Raw genomic sequence first — 18,101 nt, 5'->3', positions numbered from 1 at the left:
ATATAAGTATCATTTTTTAATCTATGTTTCCACATCCTTGTAAAATACAGTTTAATTTGCTGGAAAGTAAACTCCAATATATAATCATACCTTAGAGTCTTGCAGACTGGAGAATAATGGCTTTCCTCAGCTGATGGAGCATATTTAGTTGAATTCTTTTAATCTAGCTGCCTGTTTTTATAGCTATTGTTTTTCCACTTGCCTCTCTGGGTGGGGATATCTTAACTAGTGAAACAGACCTGACACAGAGAAGTAATCTCTTCTACAAGAACTATTGATAAAGTTGAAAAAAAGAAATACAGTATTTCTGGGCACTCAGTTTCCCCTAAGGTTTATTAGTTTCTAGCAATAACTATTTTTCTTTGCTGGTTGAGCCCTTGCCCCGTCACTCTGATTGCTGCTTGAAGTAATAATAAAAATAATGATTCTTTCCCCATGTTTTCAAACAGCTATTCTCCTTTAAAATCATGAAGGCTTTGTCAGCATTTGCATTTGTATGTGTAAACCACATAAACCCCTGCCTTCTTGCTCATGTTGATGTTGTATTACTCATTAAAATCTTTCAAAACCATACAGCTCCCTTCTTCTCATTTTTACTTACTATTTTTTTATCTTGCACATCTCTGCAGAACTCTTGAGGTCTGTTGAATATTTCTCTCTGCTTTTGACTCAGCCTCATGGTTGTGTAGCACTAGTTTTCTTTTACCACTCCCTTCTCCTTCCTTTTTTCCATTTATGACCACTGAATATTGATCTGTGTTTCTCAGTACTGATCCTTTCACCAGAACCCCTTATAACAGCTATTCAAAAGCTAGTTGTTAAGCTAGCTATTAAAAAATTAATATAAAATAATTAAAATGATGGGAAATAGAACCCTGACTTTTTGTTTTAATAAAAAAATTACATTTTTAACTTTTTCTCTTACTTTTAATAATGTTCTTCATTTCTTTAAATCTTATGATAAACAACGATAAGCTACTGCTATTTTTCAGCTTTTTTTACATTCCATTATGAGCTTCAGTAGACATTTAACAGCATTTTTATGTGTCTGTAGATAGAGTTGTAGAGTTCTCACACTTAGCATGCTATGTAAGGCGTAAACATTGTCTTCATTAAGGTTCTGGATATGTCAGAATTTGCTTTTAAGGTTGAAAATTGACTGAGGTGGGCTGCATTCCTCTAGGGATTTGTTACTAATCCTTTAAAAGGCCGTTTCAAATATTTTGTTTTCTTTAAAGTATGAATGACTTCAGATAACTATCCCTGAAATTGTGGTTCAGTACTTTGTCTTGAAAAAGTCAATAACTTGCTGAAAACTGGTATTATTTAAATATCTTTCTTGAGTGTGCCTATCATATAAAACATCTCAAAAGCTTTGCTTTACATGTTTAAATACACTTCAGGCTGCTGAACACCCAGGCTATTAGCCGCAAGTTTTCTGAAGAATTCACTATGAATATTCAGGAGAAGAATCTGTTAATATTTCTTCTTACCAATTCTTTCCTGAGAAACAACTTGATAAATAGGCATTTTTTTCCTATCAATTTGATATAGAGGCCCTGTTCTTAGCCACTGAATGAAGTCATCTCTGTGCTGTATTCGGGTGTTTTACCATTTTCACACAATCCAGCTGGAAAGGTATAGGGGTGGCAGAGATGTTGGTTGACATTTTTGACCATTTTTCGCTAGGTTTTCAGCAGTCATGCTATGGGGTAAGAATTCAGACCTCAAGATGATGATGCTTCTTAATGAGAAGAAAACTCAGTGCATGAGTCTTCTTTAGGATGTTTAAGGGAGTCCTGGAATGTGGCTTTCCATGTGTGATGCCATTCACCTGCAGTTGGATTCAACTGAGCCTTGCAAAATTATGCTTTGTGCAAAGGTGTAAGTAGGAACAATGGTAAAAGAATTGGCCATGTGGAAGATTGCACATTTCTCAATTTCTCAGTTTTTGGAACCAAAGAATCCTTTGAAGGAACAAAAACCAAACCCAGTGGACTCCCCTGGTGCTTGGCATCGGTGAGGTCACACCTTGAATGCTGTGTTCAGTTTTGGGCCCCTCAAAACAAGAAAGAAATTGATGTGGTGGGATGAGTACAGAGCTGGGGAAGGGTCTGAAGCACAGGTCTGAGGAGGAGCAACCAAGGAGAGGAAAGGAGCACAGGGGAGACCTTATGGTTCTGTAGAACCGGCTGACAGGGGGTTGGAGCTGGGTGGGGACTGGTCTCTTCTCCCAGGTTACAAGTGACAGCACAAGAGGACACAGTCTCAAGCTGCACCCACATAGGATCAGGCTGGACATTAGGGGAATTTTTTTTGCTTAAAGGTCTGTTAAATATTGGAAGGGCTGCCCAGGGAGGCAGTGGGGTGACTGTTCCCAGAGGTGTTTAAGAGAAGAGCAGAGGTGGCACTCTGTGCCATGGTCTGGTTGACAAGGTGGAGGTCAGTAGCACCTGATGATCTCAGAGGTCTTTTCCAACCCAAGAGATTCTGTGATTTTCTGGCCTATTAAAGGACGAGAAATTCCACCACAGTCAAAGGGAAAACTTTACAGTCTTTCTCAACAGAAGATTATTTTATTGGCATCGATGGATAGAAGTTTAGGTGAAATTTTGCTGTTTTGACAGATCTTTATATTGGGGAAAATTAGGAATAAAAAAAATACCTTCAGTCATCCTGCAGTGAACATCATGTTGATTGCTATGCAGAGTACGTTGGGAGGAGATATTTATTGCTTTTCCCTGAAAGCATGCTATGTTTCATGCTTTTTGTGTAAAAGTATGTATTGAAAAAAGGGTAGGGATAGACAAGTTTTCAGTAAGGGTTTTTTTTATTTAAATTTTTTAAACAAAGATAGAATAGTTAAATTTATATTGATCTGTACATTTTATGTAAATGTACACAACTCATTGAATTATTTTTTTTTTTAATTTGGATTTAAGCTTCCAGCCTTCCATATGCAACAAAAACTTGCCTGTGTTGTTACGTCAGTAGCAACTTGTAATTCAAAATATCTGGACTTTTTGTAATTGTCCAAACTTAATGTCATACAAGAAGTCAAATGTATTAGATGAAATAATGAAATGAATGAAAGAGAGCTGTTTTAATTCAAATGTTTAGACCATTAAAATAATAATAAGAGTTGGGAAACTAAACTGATTAATAATAATTCTTTTTGTTTCCTCGTTAATAATTTATAAATTAATTAACCACTAAATATTTAAATTCAGCCTTATTTCTGAGCTGGCATACATCTCCTGTAAACCCCTAATATTTGTATTTATGAGGGCAGTTTGGATGTTTCGTTCCCCCTTGCATCTGAAACAGATTTGCATCTTAAAAAGTGTGATCTTGGACAGGTGTTTCAAACCATCATATTTCTCTTTAAATCCAGTTTGGGAACAAGAAGAATGGCAATATTAGTTGTATGAGATGTACCCAAATGGGCCCAGGCACAGCCTAGGAGTGCTGTTGACCGTGGTGTTGAAATACTTGTGTTGTCTCAGGGTTAAGGAATGTTCCCTGGCACAGCTGAGAAACCCCCTGCTCCTATTGAAAGTTGCTGTTTCTCTGGCTTCCCAATAGCCCTGTGGAAATGAGGATCCTTTTTCCCTTCACTCAGCATCTCAGAACATGCAGTTGATCAATATCAGATGGAGTCTCACACTGAAATCTGGAAGTTACTTTAGAAGCATGGTAGCAGGTGACTTTGAAAAGTAACGAAGAGTATGGGGGCAACCCATCTGAAATATTATAAAGAGAAAGCATTGTGTTTGTTTTTGTGATTTTAAAAAAGAATAACCCCCAAACAACAAATATGTTTAGATCTATTTTTGTGAATGAGTATGATCATCCAAAGAGATATTTTATGTTTTGTTTGTCTATATAGATTAAGCCTTGGAATAAAATAGCTTAATATGCTGTAATTATGCCACGAATAGGTGAAATTTTTGGCATTGATTACAGACAAACCTACAGGTGAGGTAAAAATTTTCTACATCAGTATGTCTGACATCTGATTAATCAACACACATATATGATGAAAATACATAAAATATGTAACTGTATTATTGTTATTATAGTTTATATAACGTATCTGCATAATTTTGAGGCCTAGGCATTGTCGCTCCATTGGAAGTTCATTTGGTCCCTTCAGTGCAGCTAAGAGTCCTCCTTTGGTTCTGGTGCACTCATTGTTTTTCTCCAAGTTCTGTTTTCCTGTCCCAAATGGCAAAGCAGTGGTTCACAGCCAACAAGATTCTCTTCCAGTCTGGGATGAAACGTTATCGAGGACAAGGAAGAGCCTGGCTGCCTCTTTGTTTCCTAATCCATCCTTCCTCCCTGCTCAATAGAAGACCAAGCCCTGGAACTGGAAATTCTGACGTGACTCACAGCAGCCTCAGTCCTGACACTTTCCCATTTACTCTTGTCTTTTCTTCTCAAGCTGCTGACAGCAGATCAGAGCTGTCAGGCCTGCCTTTGTAGGGAATGCCATCTGCCAGGGAAGGAGGAGGACAGGGCAGAAAGTGATTGCTCTGATCTGTATCAGATCTCACTGGGTCCCCACTCCTGTGTTTAACCAGTGGTCATTTTCAGTATCTTTCCAGCTCTGTTGTCCACAGTATTACCCAATTTTCATCAATTCCTTGTACCTTAATATAGTTCAAGTATCTATTTCCAGTGGTCTTCCAGCTGCTCTTTACTTCAGCTCTCCTTAACATTTACATCCTTTCCATAATCCTTTGCCACTCCTTTCCCCCCGTGCTCTTGACAGCCGTTCCGGGGGCTGTGCAGCTCCCACCGTGGCACGCTCTTTGTGCAGCTGCCTGACCCCTGCTTCACTCATCCTGCAGTTTGGTGTGGTCACTGCCAGCTTGTCACAGCCAAATCTCCAAAGACGAGCTTGCCTTCAGATACAGCTCAGCCATTCTCAGTCCTGTCATAGGGTACTTCTCAGCGTCATCCCAGTGTGGAAAATATCTCCCAATGTTACTCCAGCCTTTTCAAAGAAAGAGGAGTAATGAAATAGACTTTATTACCATTGTGCTTGTTTTTGAATATACTGGGTCATAGTTGATTTTGCATGATTAATGAAAGTATTTCTGTAATTTCATTAATGTTTCCCTTAAGGGAAAATACTATTCCTAGCTACCGGTTTGGTGTGGGATGTTGTTTGTATTGAAGGAGTTTTAGTTTCAAAAGTCAGTGCTCTAGATACTGACATCTCAGACTATTCCAGTATCCACCAAAGTCAGATGAGATAAATATCTTACCAGGCAGTACGACTGAGGGAAAAAAAGCATAAAACTGACCAGTTTCTTACCCTGGGAACATTAGCTATTGCCTGAGGTTGTATGTAAATGTCAACCTCTTACGTGGTGCAATATAAATATTATTATTTTAAATTTATATTCTAGCTAATTTAATGAATAACCAGGTCAGGACTTATTTATGCTAACTGCTGCACAAACCAGTAGCATGAGTTCAGGTAACAAAGATTAAGTGTAAAGCTGAGTCTCTTGAAAATAAGTGGTTTGTGCAAGAGCAATTTGGAAGAGTTGAATTTAATTTTGGATTAAGAAACTAAAGCATGATTCTTACTGTTGCCACTCTGGGCTTCTTGGTTAAAAGTGATTATTTCAGAGAGCAAGTCTCTCTTAGCATCTCCTGGGAAATAAGTCTTTAGGAACATCCATGGAGACTCAATGTTAATATCTGATCAATGCAGTATTTGCCATTTTTTTTGCCCCCCATTCCCAGCAGGCAGAGTATTTAAATAACTCTAAGATAATGTACAGATTTCCAGAAGATTTTTTTTTTGCTTAGACCTGATGGCTTTTTCTGACCTAATCATGTATGTGCAGAATTACTGCTGAATAAAGAACAGAAACAAACCATTTACACCAATGATATATAAACTTTTTAAAAATTATTTTTCTCCTTTATTTATTTAGCTTATTGCTACAACACTTCAACTAACTCCTGTTCAGTTGGCCAGGTCATGAATATTGTGTAAATTGAATGTCTGTAGCTTCCAATGTTTGGGTTACATCTCTCAGTGTAAGAGCCAGGCACGAGATCAGTCTGGATTTGAGGCATTTTTAGTACAGCTCTCATTTAATCTCTTACTTCAAAGAGACAGACAGACGTGGCTTAAAACTCCAAGCACTCTGTCATTACCCTAGTTGTTTTATTTTTTTCCATAAGTGTACTGTAAATTACTGGTTTCTGACATCTCCTGATAGTGTAGTAGCTATGACAGAAATGCAATTGTAATTCATGGTGTCTTAACCTTGAAGTGTTTTCTTGTTGCTGTCTTTTGAGTGGCAAAAATGTTTTGTGGATGTCTGCAGTTTTATTTTAAAAGCCATGGCCTACATTTTGTAATCAGATTTTGTTTTTAAAGCAAATTATTTTGCTTTACCCCAAAATATCCTTTAGTAGGAAAAATAATTGAAACAAAAATATGTTAATAATTTCATTTCTAACCACTAGAGCAAGAGACTTATGGATCATCTTTACATTCAACTTACATAAAACCACAGAGATACTCCCCTCCGCTTTTTGAAAAGTTTCTGAAGGAGCTTAAGTCAGTACTAGAAACACTGGGGAATTGGGGAGGTTTTTATGTTCTGATAATTGTTTGCAAGGATCGGCTAACACTGCTTTTTAACCTGTGGTTTTGTTTGTTAGCATTTTACCCATTACTTTGATAGGCCAGTTACACAGATCTTACCTAGGGTTTCAATAATGAGAAAAAATGAGTGAGGTTCTTGTGCTCTGAAGATCAATGTTAAATGCAGTATTTGTGGAATGGAAAAGAAACAGGACCTAAATGGAGTATACTGGCCCTTAGGAATTTGGCTAAGGATGCAGTCTGTCACGCAGTACTTTGTAATACTTATGATAAATTGCTATTTAGATATATAGTTCTTGGGAAATGAGGTTTTCCATGTCCATCTGAGCTCAGGTTTAGATTGACTGATGCAGTTTATTTCAATAGCACAGAACTTTGTTGTTTTCCTGCAAAGGAGAATGTGTTTGTACACAAGGGGTACACAGTGTGTGAACCCCTGATATCAGCAGCTTTCATATTTAAATACACTCCCTGCTGTTCATCAATAAATTTTGTTTTAATATGCTACAAACAGGGTGTTTTAAGGTGGGAATAAAGGCAAATCTTGGCTTCTATGAGTTTGTCATTTACCTAATGCAAGTTTTCTTTGAACCTTCACAGCTCTTTGTCGTTGTTTGGATTCTTGCAAAAATTGTTGTGGCATAGTCCAAGAAACTGGAAACATTATTTAATATAATTGTTCTTTTAAGCAGCAGCATGAAATAATGAGTATGGTGTACTTTAATTGGTGGCATCCAATTGACTTTTTATGAAAGACTTGAATTATAATAAAAGCAGGGAACACAAGTTGGTTAGTTCCTATACCCCAGTGCTGTCATCTTTGGGGAAAAGAAACAGCACCTCTTGAATATTAAATGGCAGATCCAGTATGTATTAGGTGCTCAGCTTTTGGAGTTTGGTGGGTTTTTTTAGTTTTTTTTTTTTTTTAATCAAATATCTTCTGGGAAGGATTTTTGACACTAAAATTATAGGATTGGTGCCCACTCTAAGATTTATGTTGATAATTGAAGCTGCTTCCTCTCAATAAAACATAAATGCAGTTTAAATAACTAGCTAAAAGAAAAGAAAGATTTTAAAAAAAAATTGTAGATATGTAGAAAGATGATAACTTGGTTGTCAAGGCCATTATACCCCTCAGGCAGTTGTCACTAAATCTGTGGTTAATGCTCACTATGTGCCAGTCAGTTAATCATGCAATTTTTGTACCTTTCTGATTTATGTAATTGTGTTATGAAATTTGCTAGAGAAATGTTACTTGATAAAATGCTAAGATTAAAAAAAAAAAAAAAAAGTTAATAGGCATTTATGTTATTTATCTTCTGCAATATTGTCTAGCAAAGATAAAAATATATACGAGCATTCCTGGATGATCCTGAAGGATTTTTTTCCCCGCTTAGGGTTTTGAGTCTCAGTTTTCAAGAAAGTTTAGAGGTCAGTCTTTATGCTTTCATTCTGTACAGTGCTTGAAGTACATGCAGAGCCAGTTAAATGTCAGTGTGGAAAGCTTGCATACAATATATCTGAAAATGGTATTTCATTTATTTGTGGTCTGGGCCAGGCTTACAGAAACAATAGGAGGCTTGTACTGTATTGTGTGCTGGCTAGCTAGCATTGCCTGCAAAAATTCAAGCACGGTACGTACCAGCATATGTCAAAACTTTGGTTTTTAAAAGACATCTTAACTGCCTTTTAAACATCTTACATCAAAATTGGCTTTTTATTTTTTCCGGAGTGTCTTAGAGCAATTGATTTTAGCTCTGTAATCCTTTGTTTCAGTGCCTTTCCTTGGGAATTATATGGGAAGTGAGTAAAAATATAAACAAAATAAGGTTTTTAATCCCTCTCTAGGCATTTTTACCTTGGAAAGAGGGATTTTAAATTGGTCAGCCCACTTGTGAAGGCAGAAGTATTGAATGAGTATTTTACACAAAAGCTGTGTAAAAGTTCAGGATGAGTAGACACAAATACAGCTTTGCAGTAACTGAGATGTGTTCTCAGGGAACACAGAAGTCTATTAGAGTTTTTTTTTTTGGTGCTGCAAAAGAGCAGTGCTGGTTGGCACAATTTTCTTTACTTGTGCTCTTAGCTCTGCTTTCACTGGGATTGGCCTGTGCCAAACCTCTTGGAGGTGCTGCTTAAAATTTGGCTTTAGTGTGATGTGCAGGCTTGGGGTGTGCAGGCAGCAGAAGGGTATGGAAGCTTCTTGGCTTCTGTCTACCCAAACCCTAATCTGAAGAGTAGGTTTATTGCTGTTTGAAATGTTTTGTATTTAGTGATCAGTAATGTTCATGTAAAACTACCCATAGTCTGGCCACACTGACAGAGATTTTTGAGAATGTTGAAGTGCTAGCTGAATAGTTAAATATTTAATTATCTTGAGGTGAAGAAAATGTGAAATAAAATTGTACATTTTAAAATACTTTCATATACCTAAATATATATTATATAGGACATATTTATCATATATTTAAAACACTAGTCCCTGGAGCTCTTCTCTTCTTGTCTCCTTTTCCTGTTTCCATATCAGTTTATGGTCTATTAACCTGCAGTGAATAGATCTTGTGTTTCTTTCTGTTGCTTCGCAGCTGTTCAAACCCCATGTTAATAATGTTAATAAAGAATCTTGGCATCTGAGATTTTAATAATCAGGAATTAGTGACCCAAGAGACTAATTTTTATCCATGACAAAGTTGTGCTTCAAGACAGAGAGAAATAAGGAAAAGAGCAATTTGAATTTGAGTCAACATTTTAAAATGCTGAAAATTTTGATAGCTGTTTATTCCCAGTTTGGAATTCTTGAGTACCCAGCAGGTTGTCATATTTTTCTAAGGTGTGTATCTATACAGATTAGTGCTGGGGTTGTATGTTTGTTTGGGGTTTTAGGGGTTTTTTGTTCCTTTTATTTTTGCTTTATTTTGTGTTTTCTTTTTGTTTGGTTGGGTTTTCTGGGGTTGTTTTTCTTTTATTAGTTTGGGGTTTTTTGTTGTTTTTTTTCTTAATGCAAGTTATCAGCTCAAATTTCGACACAGTCTGAAATCGAATGCTTTTCTAGAAGAACATCTTGTTTAGAATTACCTTGTCTAGAAGAGCATCTTAGTTGCTTGTAACTTTTATGCTGGATAATCTTTCCTCACAGTTTTTTCTAAATTGGAGACATCTAGAATTTAATGAAGTAAAAATTTTCCCTGATGCAGGAGGCATAAGAAGCGCCCAGGCCCTCCAGGCACTTATACTTCTATGGCACTACTTACCAAGGAACTTAAGAAGCGACAATAGAAGTGAAATAAACCAGCTCTGTGGGCCCTGGAAATGTCAGAGTTACTCTGTAGATGTTGCATGAATTAATGGCCTTTCCAGAAGGTTGCATGAGGTTGGCTATGACTTTGGGTTGTAGATTAGAAGTACCAGTTCTGCTGGTTGAGGTGGTCTGATCTCTGTGGAGCATCTGTAGGACTAGTTTTTGTAGTTCAAGATATGCATATGCACATATGTATAAATTTATGTACAAGAATTGATCCATATAAAGATGGATGTGATTTTGGAACATGGCCATTCACTAAAATTAGGTCCCCTGTTGAAAAAATGCTTTTGAACATGCTCACTTGGGAGAACCTTGCACACGTTGAAGTGCACTAGGGTTCTCTTTTGTGTACTTTAGGATGTTAACAGCTGTTCTTATTAAATGCTGAGCTACGAGGTGATGGCTAAGCAGTTGTTTTGCAGAACACCGTGACTGTAGCTGGCAGTGATTTCCTAAGAAAACTTTGCCTTTTTACCTCGCAGGTTCCCGTCTTCGACAGGAGGATTTCCCGCCTCGAATCGTGGAACACCCCTCGGATCTGATTGTTTCCAAAGGAGAACCAGCCACTCTGAACTGCAAGGCAGAGGGAAGGCCGACCCCCACCATCGAGTGGTACAAGGGGGGGGAAAGGGTGGAAACGGACAAGGATGACCCGCGCTCCCACCGGATGCTGCTGCCCAGCGGATCTTTATTTTTCCTGCGCATCGTGCACGGGCGCAAGAGCCGGCCGGACGAAGGGGTCTACGTGTGTGTGGCAAGGAATTACCTCGGGGAAGCTGTAAGTCATAATGCATCGCTGGAGGTGGCAAGTAAGTACATTTCCCTCCTCCCCCACTTCGGTAACAGCCGCTTGCTTTGATGTTATTTGAAGATAAAAATAAGTGTGAGCTGCCTCTGAGGCAGTGACTTAAAAGCAGTGAAGGAATTACACGGTTAATTATTATTTATACAGAGATAGAAAAATAGAAGGAGAGTCAGAAGATGTGTCACTGGAGAAATTCAGATGATTTTGTGTGTTCTTGCTACTTCTGTGCTTCCGTGAAATTATGATTGCTTTATGTTTGTAAGATTTTGTATACTTAATTTCAATTTATATGTGTTTTTTCCTCTCCAGATAATCATGCAATTTGTGGGTAATAGGAGGCAAGATAACCAGACAGGATTTGATCTAACAGGATAATCATTGCTGCACAAATAAACACTAGAAAGAAGAATGGCAGATTTAGAAACACAATTTTTTTTCATTTTTTTTTTTTCTTTAAAAGAACTCGCCCAGAAAATTATCTCTCTGGTTTTAAGTATTTGGCCAACGGAAGGAGCAGTCAAGTATGTTCACATCACTTTGTAATGCTTATCTCTTCCTGTATATCCTTTAAACTCTACTTGTTGTAGAGGAAGAGAGCGTACATTAAAGTGGTTTAAGCATTCATATGGAAGGCCAAGTGTAGGTAAAAAAAAAAAAATCAAATCAGTTTTAGGGGTACTAAAGTATGAGAGGAAGCCTTGCAATTCAAAGTTAGGTATCTATTTTGAAGTGGCTTTTACAGGCTTCCTTTGTAATGTGTAGCAATCCACCTGGTGTCCTGTTGAAGAGCAGCACAGAACTGGGTGAGTCACTCTGAAAACACTAATCTCTGTTGACTGAATGATTCATGTTGTTAAGGAGCTCTGAAGAGGCTCCTATCTCTTAGATAAGCTAAGTGCCACTGTTGGTGTATAATTTTAGAAGGGTTAGATTTTCATAAGTCTCACACAAGGCCAAGGAAATAGACTATAAATCTGAGCATTTACTTGAGCCCTGTGTCTAGTCCCTCATATTCAAGACAATCCCAAGGACTTTGATAACTGCACCAGAAAGATCTCAAGCTTCACATATAACAGCGTAGATATACATGATTAAGATCGTGCTGCTTCCTTCCTAACCACTTCTAGTGATAAAAGTAATCAGTTTCTGGGTAGCTGGAAGTAGGCTTATCCAGTAAATGTGTAAACTTGTTTGAATCATACTCTGACTCGTTACTCCCAAATGCTGTTATCTGCTATTGTGTAAGTGTAATTTTGAGTGGGCATTAATGGTTGAGATCTTGATTTTTATCTCATTACTGTTTCATTTATAGCACTTCACTTTGATTCTTAGAAGGGGTTTTAATGTTCAATGCTTATTGCATTTTCTTTAAGTTTCTGATGTACCTTGAAGCACAGTGTTTCTGTGTTTCTCATCAGAACCCAGAAACCTGAGGTGGACTTCAATGATTGATGCACTGTGGCATGCATCAATTCAACTGGTGCATAGTTATTAAATGTGTTTGTCACCCCTGGCTCAACTAATTTTCAGGTGATTATAGTAGAGAGTCTTACCAACAGGGTCTAAATGCAAAATATTGATATTGCCACAAATTTTTGAAGAGCTTCTGCCAACACTTGAGACAAAAATAACAATCTTGGAAGTGTATAAATGTACACCATTTAACAAAAATCTAGCATTAAATTGTTAATATTCCTCAAAGTGGATGTCACTAGCCCTTTTATCAAGGGCTTTTATCAAAAAATAACCACCAACAATGCTGTAAATGAAAAAAAAAAAAAAAAAATCACAATATCTATTTGAAAACCAGATTTGTAGGTATAATGATACAGTTTTAGTTGCATACCAGGACATCATAGACAAAGAATTTTAACAGCAAAGGTTATTTTTATAGTAGAAAGGTACTGATGTGATAATGCAATAGCACCAAAACACTTCAAATAATGCAGAAGAAGTGAGGAAGAAGGAAAGAGTTGAAGGCTGGTGGAATAAATTTGCATTAAATTAAAAAGCTCTGCATTATAGGTGTGATGCTGTCGTCATTATAAACTGGAGCTACGTTCACAGCAGTTTGCTGATTTGTTCTCAGTACGTTGTGCTGAGCACAGAGCATTTACATTTGTATGCCTGTAGTCACACACACTTGCTGGTTTAGAAATCCATATGTTACAGTTTAATTTTTGTATGTTTACGGAGTCGAATTGCCTTTGTTTGATTTCTGCTTTTCACAAAGTACAGAGTATGATTAAGAGTGCTCATTATATGCTTTGATGCTACAATTTTAACTAAGAACCTTTTGTGAAACAGGAAGCAGCATCATGTTTTGGAGTTCACCTGCTAACTCTGACTGGAAGAGGCAGCTCATGTCTGCACCAGTTTGTTTCATAGTGTGATAGGAAGTTTATCACTTCTCTTCCATCATCTCCTATAGTAACACGTTCAGTTATATTAAGTTCCTTTGCTTTTCAATGAGTGTTGTACACTTGACTTTAGGCTGAGGTTAATACTAAAGTAAATTTTCATATCTTTTATGCCTTTATGCAGTTATTTTTCAACTTTTTAAGCAGTTCCCATGCTCATCTTTTGAGATTAATTCACAAAGAGAATTCGTTGCATATGTAATCAGGTGGACATCTTCCTTAAGCACATTGTGCTTAGATTCCGCAGTTGCAAAGAAGGAAATGTAGTGGGATTTCAGAGCTACAAAGATTTCAGAAGATTGCACTGTATTAAAAGCTATTTCATCTTTTTAAAATACCTGTGTGTTTTAAGAGCTTTCAAAACAGCTTTAGATTTAGTTACCACAGGGGAGCAGTGACTTAAATCAGAGTTGAAGATGATTTTTCCTCTGCTTTGTCCCTTTCTCCTTGGTGACATGACTGACATTTGCATGACATTTAATTTAATCCAGAGGATGCTGCATTTTATTTCACTTATATATATATCTAAGTAATGATATTGTTAGTCCTCAATTAATACCGTTGAACATGACCTAAATAGCATTTATTATCAGAAAATTGAATTAAATAAGTCTCTTATTCAATCTATGGCTCTTTTGACCCTTCCAGAATGTTTGAAGATGCCATGTGTCTATATACAGCATTAAGGACTTGTTACGTCTTCTCCACAGTCCTATTTTATTTTATATAAAAGTATTTGTACAGTTGTATTTGCTTAATTTTCTGTGGTTATTACTTTGAAACCATGCCCCATCCCCTAAAAATCCTTAAAAACAAGGTGGTCCTCTGGCTGGTGAAGAGTGGTATCCTACATCTACCAAAAATCTTTTTTAGCCAGCCACTTGGTATTTCAGGAATTAAAATCTTTCAGACCTTTGGAGACCAGTAAAACTGCTCTCTGTTGCAGCTTTGTAATTCACTATTACTTCACATTTGCTTTGTAATTTAGATCTGTTGTATCTTCATAAATGGGAAAGAGATAAATTTGCATAAACAAGAACTCAAATGTGAATCACAAGTCAGTCAAATAAGCGATGTAACTCCTGTTTAACTAGGGCATTTATTTTTTTTAAGTTGACTTGTTTCACCTGTGTTTGAAATCCCATTTCCACAACTTTCTGCAATGGAGACTGGCTGTATGTGTTTGGAGTTCATTTGCAGAAGGATGCAGCTTCTGCAGAGTGGCCCAGAAGGGGTGAGTGATGGGATAAGCAGGTAACGGGGCTGGAGGCATCCTGCAGACTGAGGCTGCTCCAGGTCCGTTTCCCTCCCTCTTCCTGACTTCCTGAACTCAGCCTTTTGATCACCAGAGACCTTCTTAAATTAGCTCCATGTTTTGTTTTGGAGGAATGTAACTGGTTTTGGATTACTGCCTACCAGTGACATGTTCTCCGCTGGTGAAAGGTCCTAAAGAACGTAGAAAGGGCATGTCCCTGTCAAAATGAAGCTGGGTAATTCTCTCTATAAATGTCAGCTTTTACAGGTGGGAGAAGAAAGTGGAATCATACTTCATCCTCCGAGTAAAGGCTGAAAACTGTTTTGGCTATCACATAAACAGAAAAAACAGTTGTTTTTCAGAGTAGAGAAGTAGAAGCAGTTTTGAAAAAGTGCATTAGCAGACTGGAAAGTGTCTGCAAGCTGTTTGAATCTCTCAGGGTTATCTGGTGAATGGATCCACCTGATTAAATTCATTTATTGGTGAGTGATAGTTTGATTCAAGTGTTTAATTTTTTTATTTTTTTTTTTCTGTTATTCCTTTTTGAGGAAAATGTATCTCTGGATCTTGTGGATATCTATTAAGTAACAGATTTGTAGAAGCCTGCTCATCTGGAGAGTGACAGCAATAGCTGCAAGGGTGTACTCATCTTCCTTTCTCTACTCTAAGGATTTTTCAGGCTGTTAAGAAAAAATCAAATGCAAATGAAGTTGGTTATGTTTGCCTAGTCAGGGACTCTGCAAATCTGTTTTTCAAATCATATTTCTCAAAGCTTGTTTCTCTTTTGCCACAAAAGTTCTTTCCCCTCACTCCTTGCCTTGTCAGAATGAGTTTTTGGAGAAGGGGTATATTTATGACCAAGGTATTTGGCATGATTCTTTCATGTGTAGCTTTGTCATCATCATAACGTAATTTCCAGTGCATACTAAATGACGGCTCTAGTTCTAAAAATGCTTTGTTAGTTTTAAGATTATAGAATCTGAAGATCAGTTATGACTTTCCTGTAGTTCGTTTTCCTATTATGCAGAATATAAGCTGCTCAATTAGCTGCAAAATTCTTTCTCATTTTTCATTAATTTTAATTAATATACAGCCTTCCTCAGTTATTGAATGTATTATTGCCTACAAGTTAAGCAATATTGTCAAAATTCAGACAGTTAAATTTGTTTAAATAGACCTTATGTGTGATCACTGACATGTTGAGATGGGAAAAATAACTCCTTTCTTCAGCTGTATGAGAACAAATAAAACATTTTGGATGCATATCAGAACTTCCATCATTTGAGGCATCCCATGTGCATGGCAAGCATGTGCTGTTTATGTTGCTTACAGTTTTATTTGGCAAAGTCTCACAAAAATCAGGGCTTCATTTCAACTAAATGGTTGGTTTTAAGGTATCACAAAAGGTCTGTCTTTTTTGAGTCTTGCTTGTACTCCTGAAATAAATGGATAAAATAATAGAGTTACTGGCTGTGCTTGCTGTAGAGGGGGTTAAAAGGTTAATGCATGCATTAAGGAATAAACTCATGTACAGACTTAAGAAAAACGAAACGCTAGAGATTAAAAAAAAAACAAAACCAGCAACAACATTAAAACCCAACCTAGAGAAAACTAAAGCAGTGAGGCTTGACTGGAAATGCTGTAACTTAAATATGCTTCTACCTGTAAGTTTGGTATGGCAGAAGTTCATTCTACACTTATGTCTAAGCCTATTATTAAAGGAAATTTCCATGTTTATTAACTAAAATGGAACTTGTATGTACTTGGAAATTTGTAAGATTAGTTCTTGAAAGTCTTAAAAATCATGAGATTTGTATTTTCAATTGTTCTGTGAGAATGTTTGGAAGTGTCTTCCATACTATATCTGAAGTGCTAAGATTCACTAGATTTTGGAAGCAGACTAAGAGGACTTTCATTGTGGATGTGTGCCAACATATTTGAACTTTATAGCTAATTCTGTATCAAAACAGCTCACAGGTGAATGTTATCGTCAATGGATAACAGTGATACTTATAAAATTCAAATTTTTCATGGATGCTCTTACATGAGGCTTTCAACCACTGTGAAAACAGAGCACATAAATAAAAGATTCCTATTCAGTGAAATTATCTACTCCTGCCAAGATCAGGGCAAAATAATGCACGCTTTGCCTGAAAATTGTTCTTACATGTCTGTGTTTTCCCAGAAACTATGCAGAACAGAGGAATTTAGGAGTTCAGTTCCTGATGGGTTGTGATACTGTGAATAAACAATTTTTTCTTAAGCTGATGAGTAATTTAGGATGTTATGGTGCCCATGCTGGGATGGATGATTAAGCAAAATTAGATGTTTTATAGTCTTGGCAGAAATTCCTGTGCAGCTCAGTGAATTCATAAATCAAACAATTTGGTGGCAGTCATTCTATGAAATGGGAGCTCTGATGGGTAAAAGATTATCTGAAACCATGAACCAAAACTGGGGAATCTGGCTCTTCAATTGAGGTGAAAGCTTTCCTTTTCACATTTAATCATCAAGTTGTTAGTTTCAAAGAAAAAAATGGAATCAAAATTGTTCAGGTTGATGGGCCCTACTATTTCCAGCATGACTCTGAGATGAGTATTTAAGTATTGTTCCTGAATCCAGCCAATATAGTGAATTAATAAAAAGATCTCATTAGTTTTGCTATTCATTGCCTGTGGAAGACAATTTGGACTCTTAACATGAAGTGTAAATGCAAATAAAAACAGATCTCCTAATTGCATGAAGGAGGAAAAGGAGATTTTGATACCTTGAAATTTGATACAAATTTTGTTTTCAGTGTCTGATGCTTGTTTTTCCTCCCTTCCCATGGCATTAAGTGATGTGCTGTTCAGTAGTTTTCCAGCCTGTGTGTGTGCCTGAGGGCTGGGAAGGATTGAGCCTGAAGCAGAGTTCAGAGGGACCGAACTTGCACTCTTTAGTGCAAGTTATCAAATTAACTGGGACCATTTGCTGTCTCTTCTCTTTTCCTGGTTGTGAGCTTCCTCTGGTCCAAGGGAGTCTTTGTATGGTGTTTTCACCTTAAGAGGTGTCTAGTACATTTTCCCCCAGTTTCTGCTTCAGATTGTTGATCTTTCTTCCCCCACCTCCACCCCTCCTCCCTCCCCCAAGACATCTTGGTACAACTAGATGAAGTGAAGATCATTCCTATTTTTATAAGTCTTTCCATTTCCTAGCTGAAGATACAGGACATATGCCTGTAGGCAGAAGTATAAAGTCAGACAAGTAAAATGTTGACTAGCAATCCTCATGCATTGGTTGTTCTGATGCTTTTTTCCCCCAGTATGACACTTTCAGAACTTCAGAAAAACTTTTTTTAAAGTCTTGCTTCTGAGTTAATATTTGGAAATAAATTTGTGTTTAGTCAATACATTTTGTATATGAATTTAGAGTATTTGGAAAATACTCAATATTTAAGAAATATTATTTTGAATTATCATTCCCCAGAAACCAAAAGTATCAGCTGTGTTTAAAATTTTGAATAAATTAATTTTTATTTTCCCTATTTACTGTCACCAGTTTAAAACCTTTCTTTGAGATCATACTGCTGACAAAGATAGATTTGCATCTTTGTGTCTGTGAGCTGTTTTGATGAGAGCTGTCTGACTTGACTTGCATCCTGTATGTAAATTGATTTCAGCTGATCGCTTTGAATTTGAAAGAAA

General features: G+C 36.9%; 1 protein-coding gene across 14 annotated transcripts in view; it reads left to right on the top strand.

Moving 5' to 3' along the window:
• ROBO1 (roundabout guidance receptor 1) overlaps nucleotides 1–18,101 on the top strand; it is a 686,064-nt gene that overhangs the window by 426,968 nt on the left and 240,995 nt on the right. For all 14 annotated transcript variants that reach the window (XM_086883538.1, XM_086883540.1, XM_086883541.1 and 11 more), the window contains one exon: nucleotides 10,421–10,747. In XM_086883538.1, the coding sequence (XP_086739664.1) occupies nucleotides 10,421–10,747 (327 nt within the window). The remainder of the gene's footprint in view (nucleotides 1–10,420; nucleotides 10,748–18,101) is intronic.

Source organism: Cyanistes caeruleus, chromosome 3 (assembly GCF_971803275.1).
Source record: "Cyanistes caeruleus chromosome 3, bCyaCae1.hap1.1, whole genome shotgun sequence".
NCBI classification, from domain to species: Eukaryota; Metazoa; Chordata; class Aves; order Passeriformes; family Paridae; genus Cyanistes; species Cyanistes caeruleus.
This window is presented reverse-complemented; position numbering and strand designations above follow the sequence as displayed.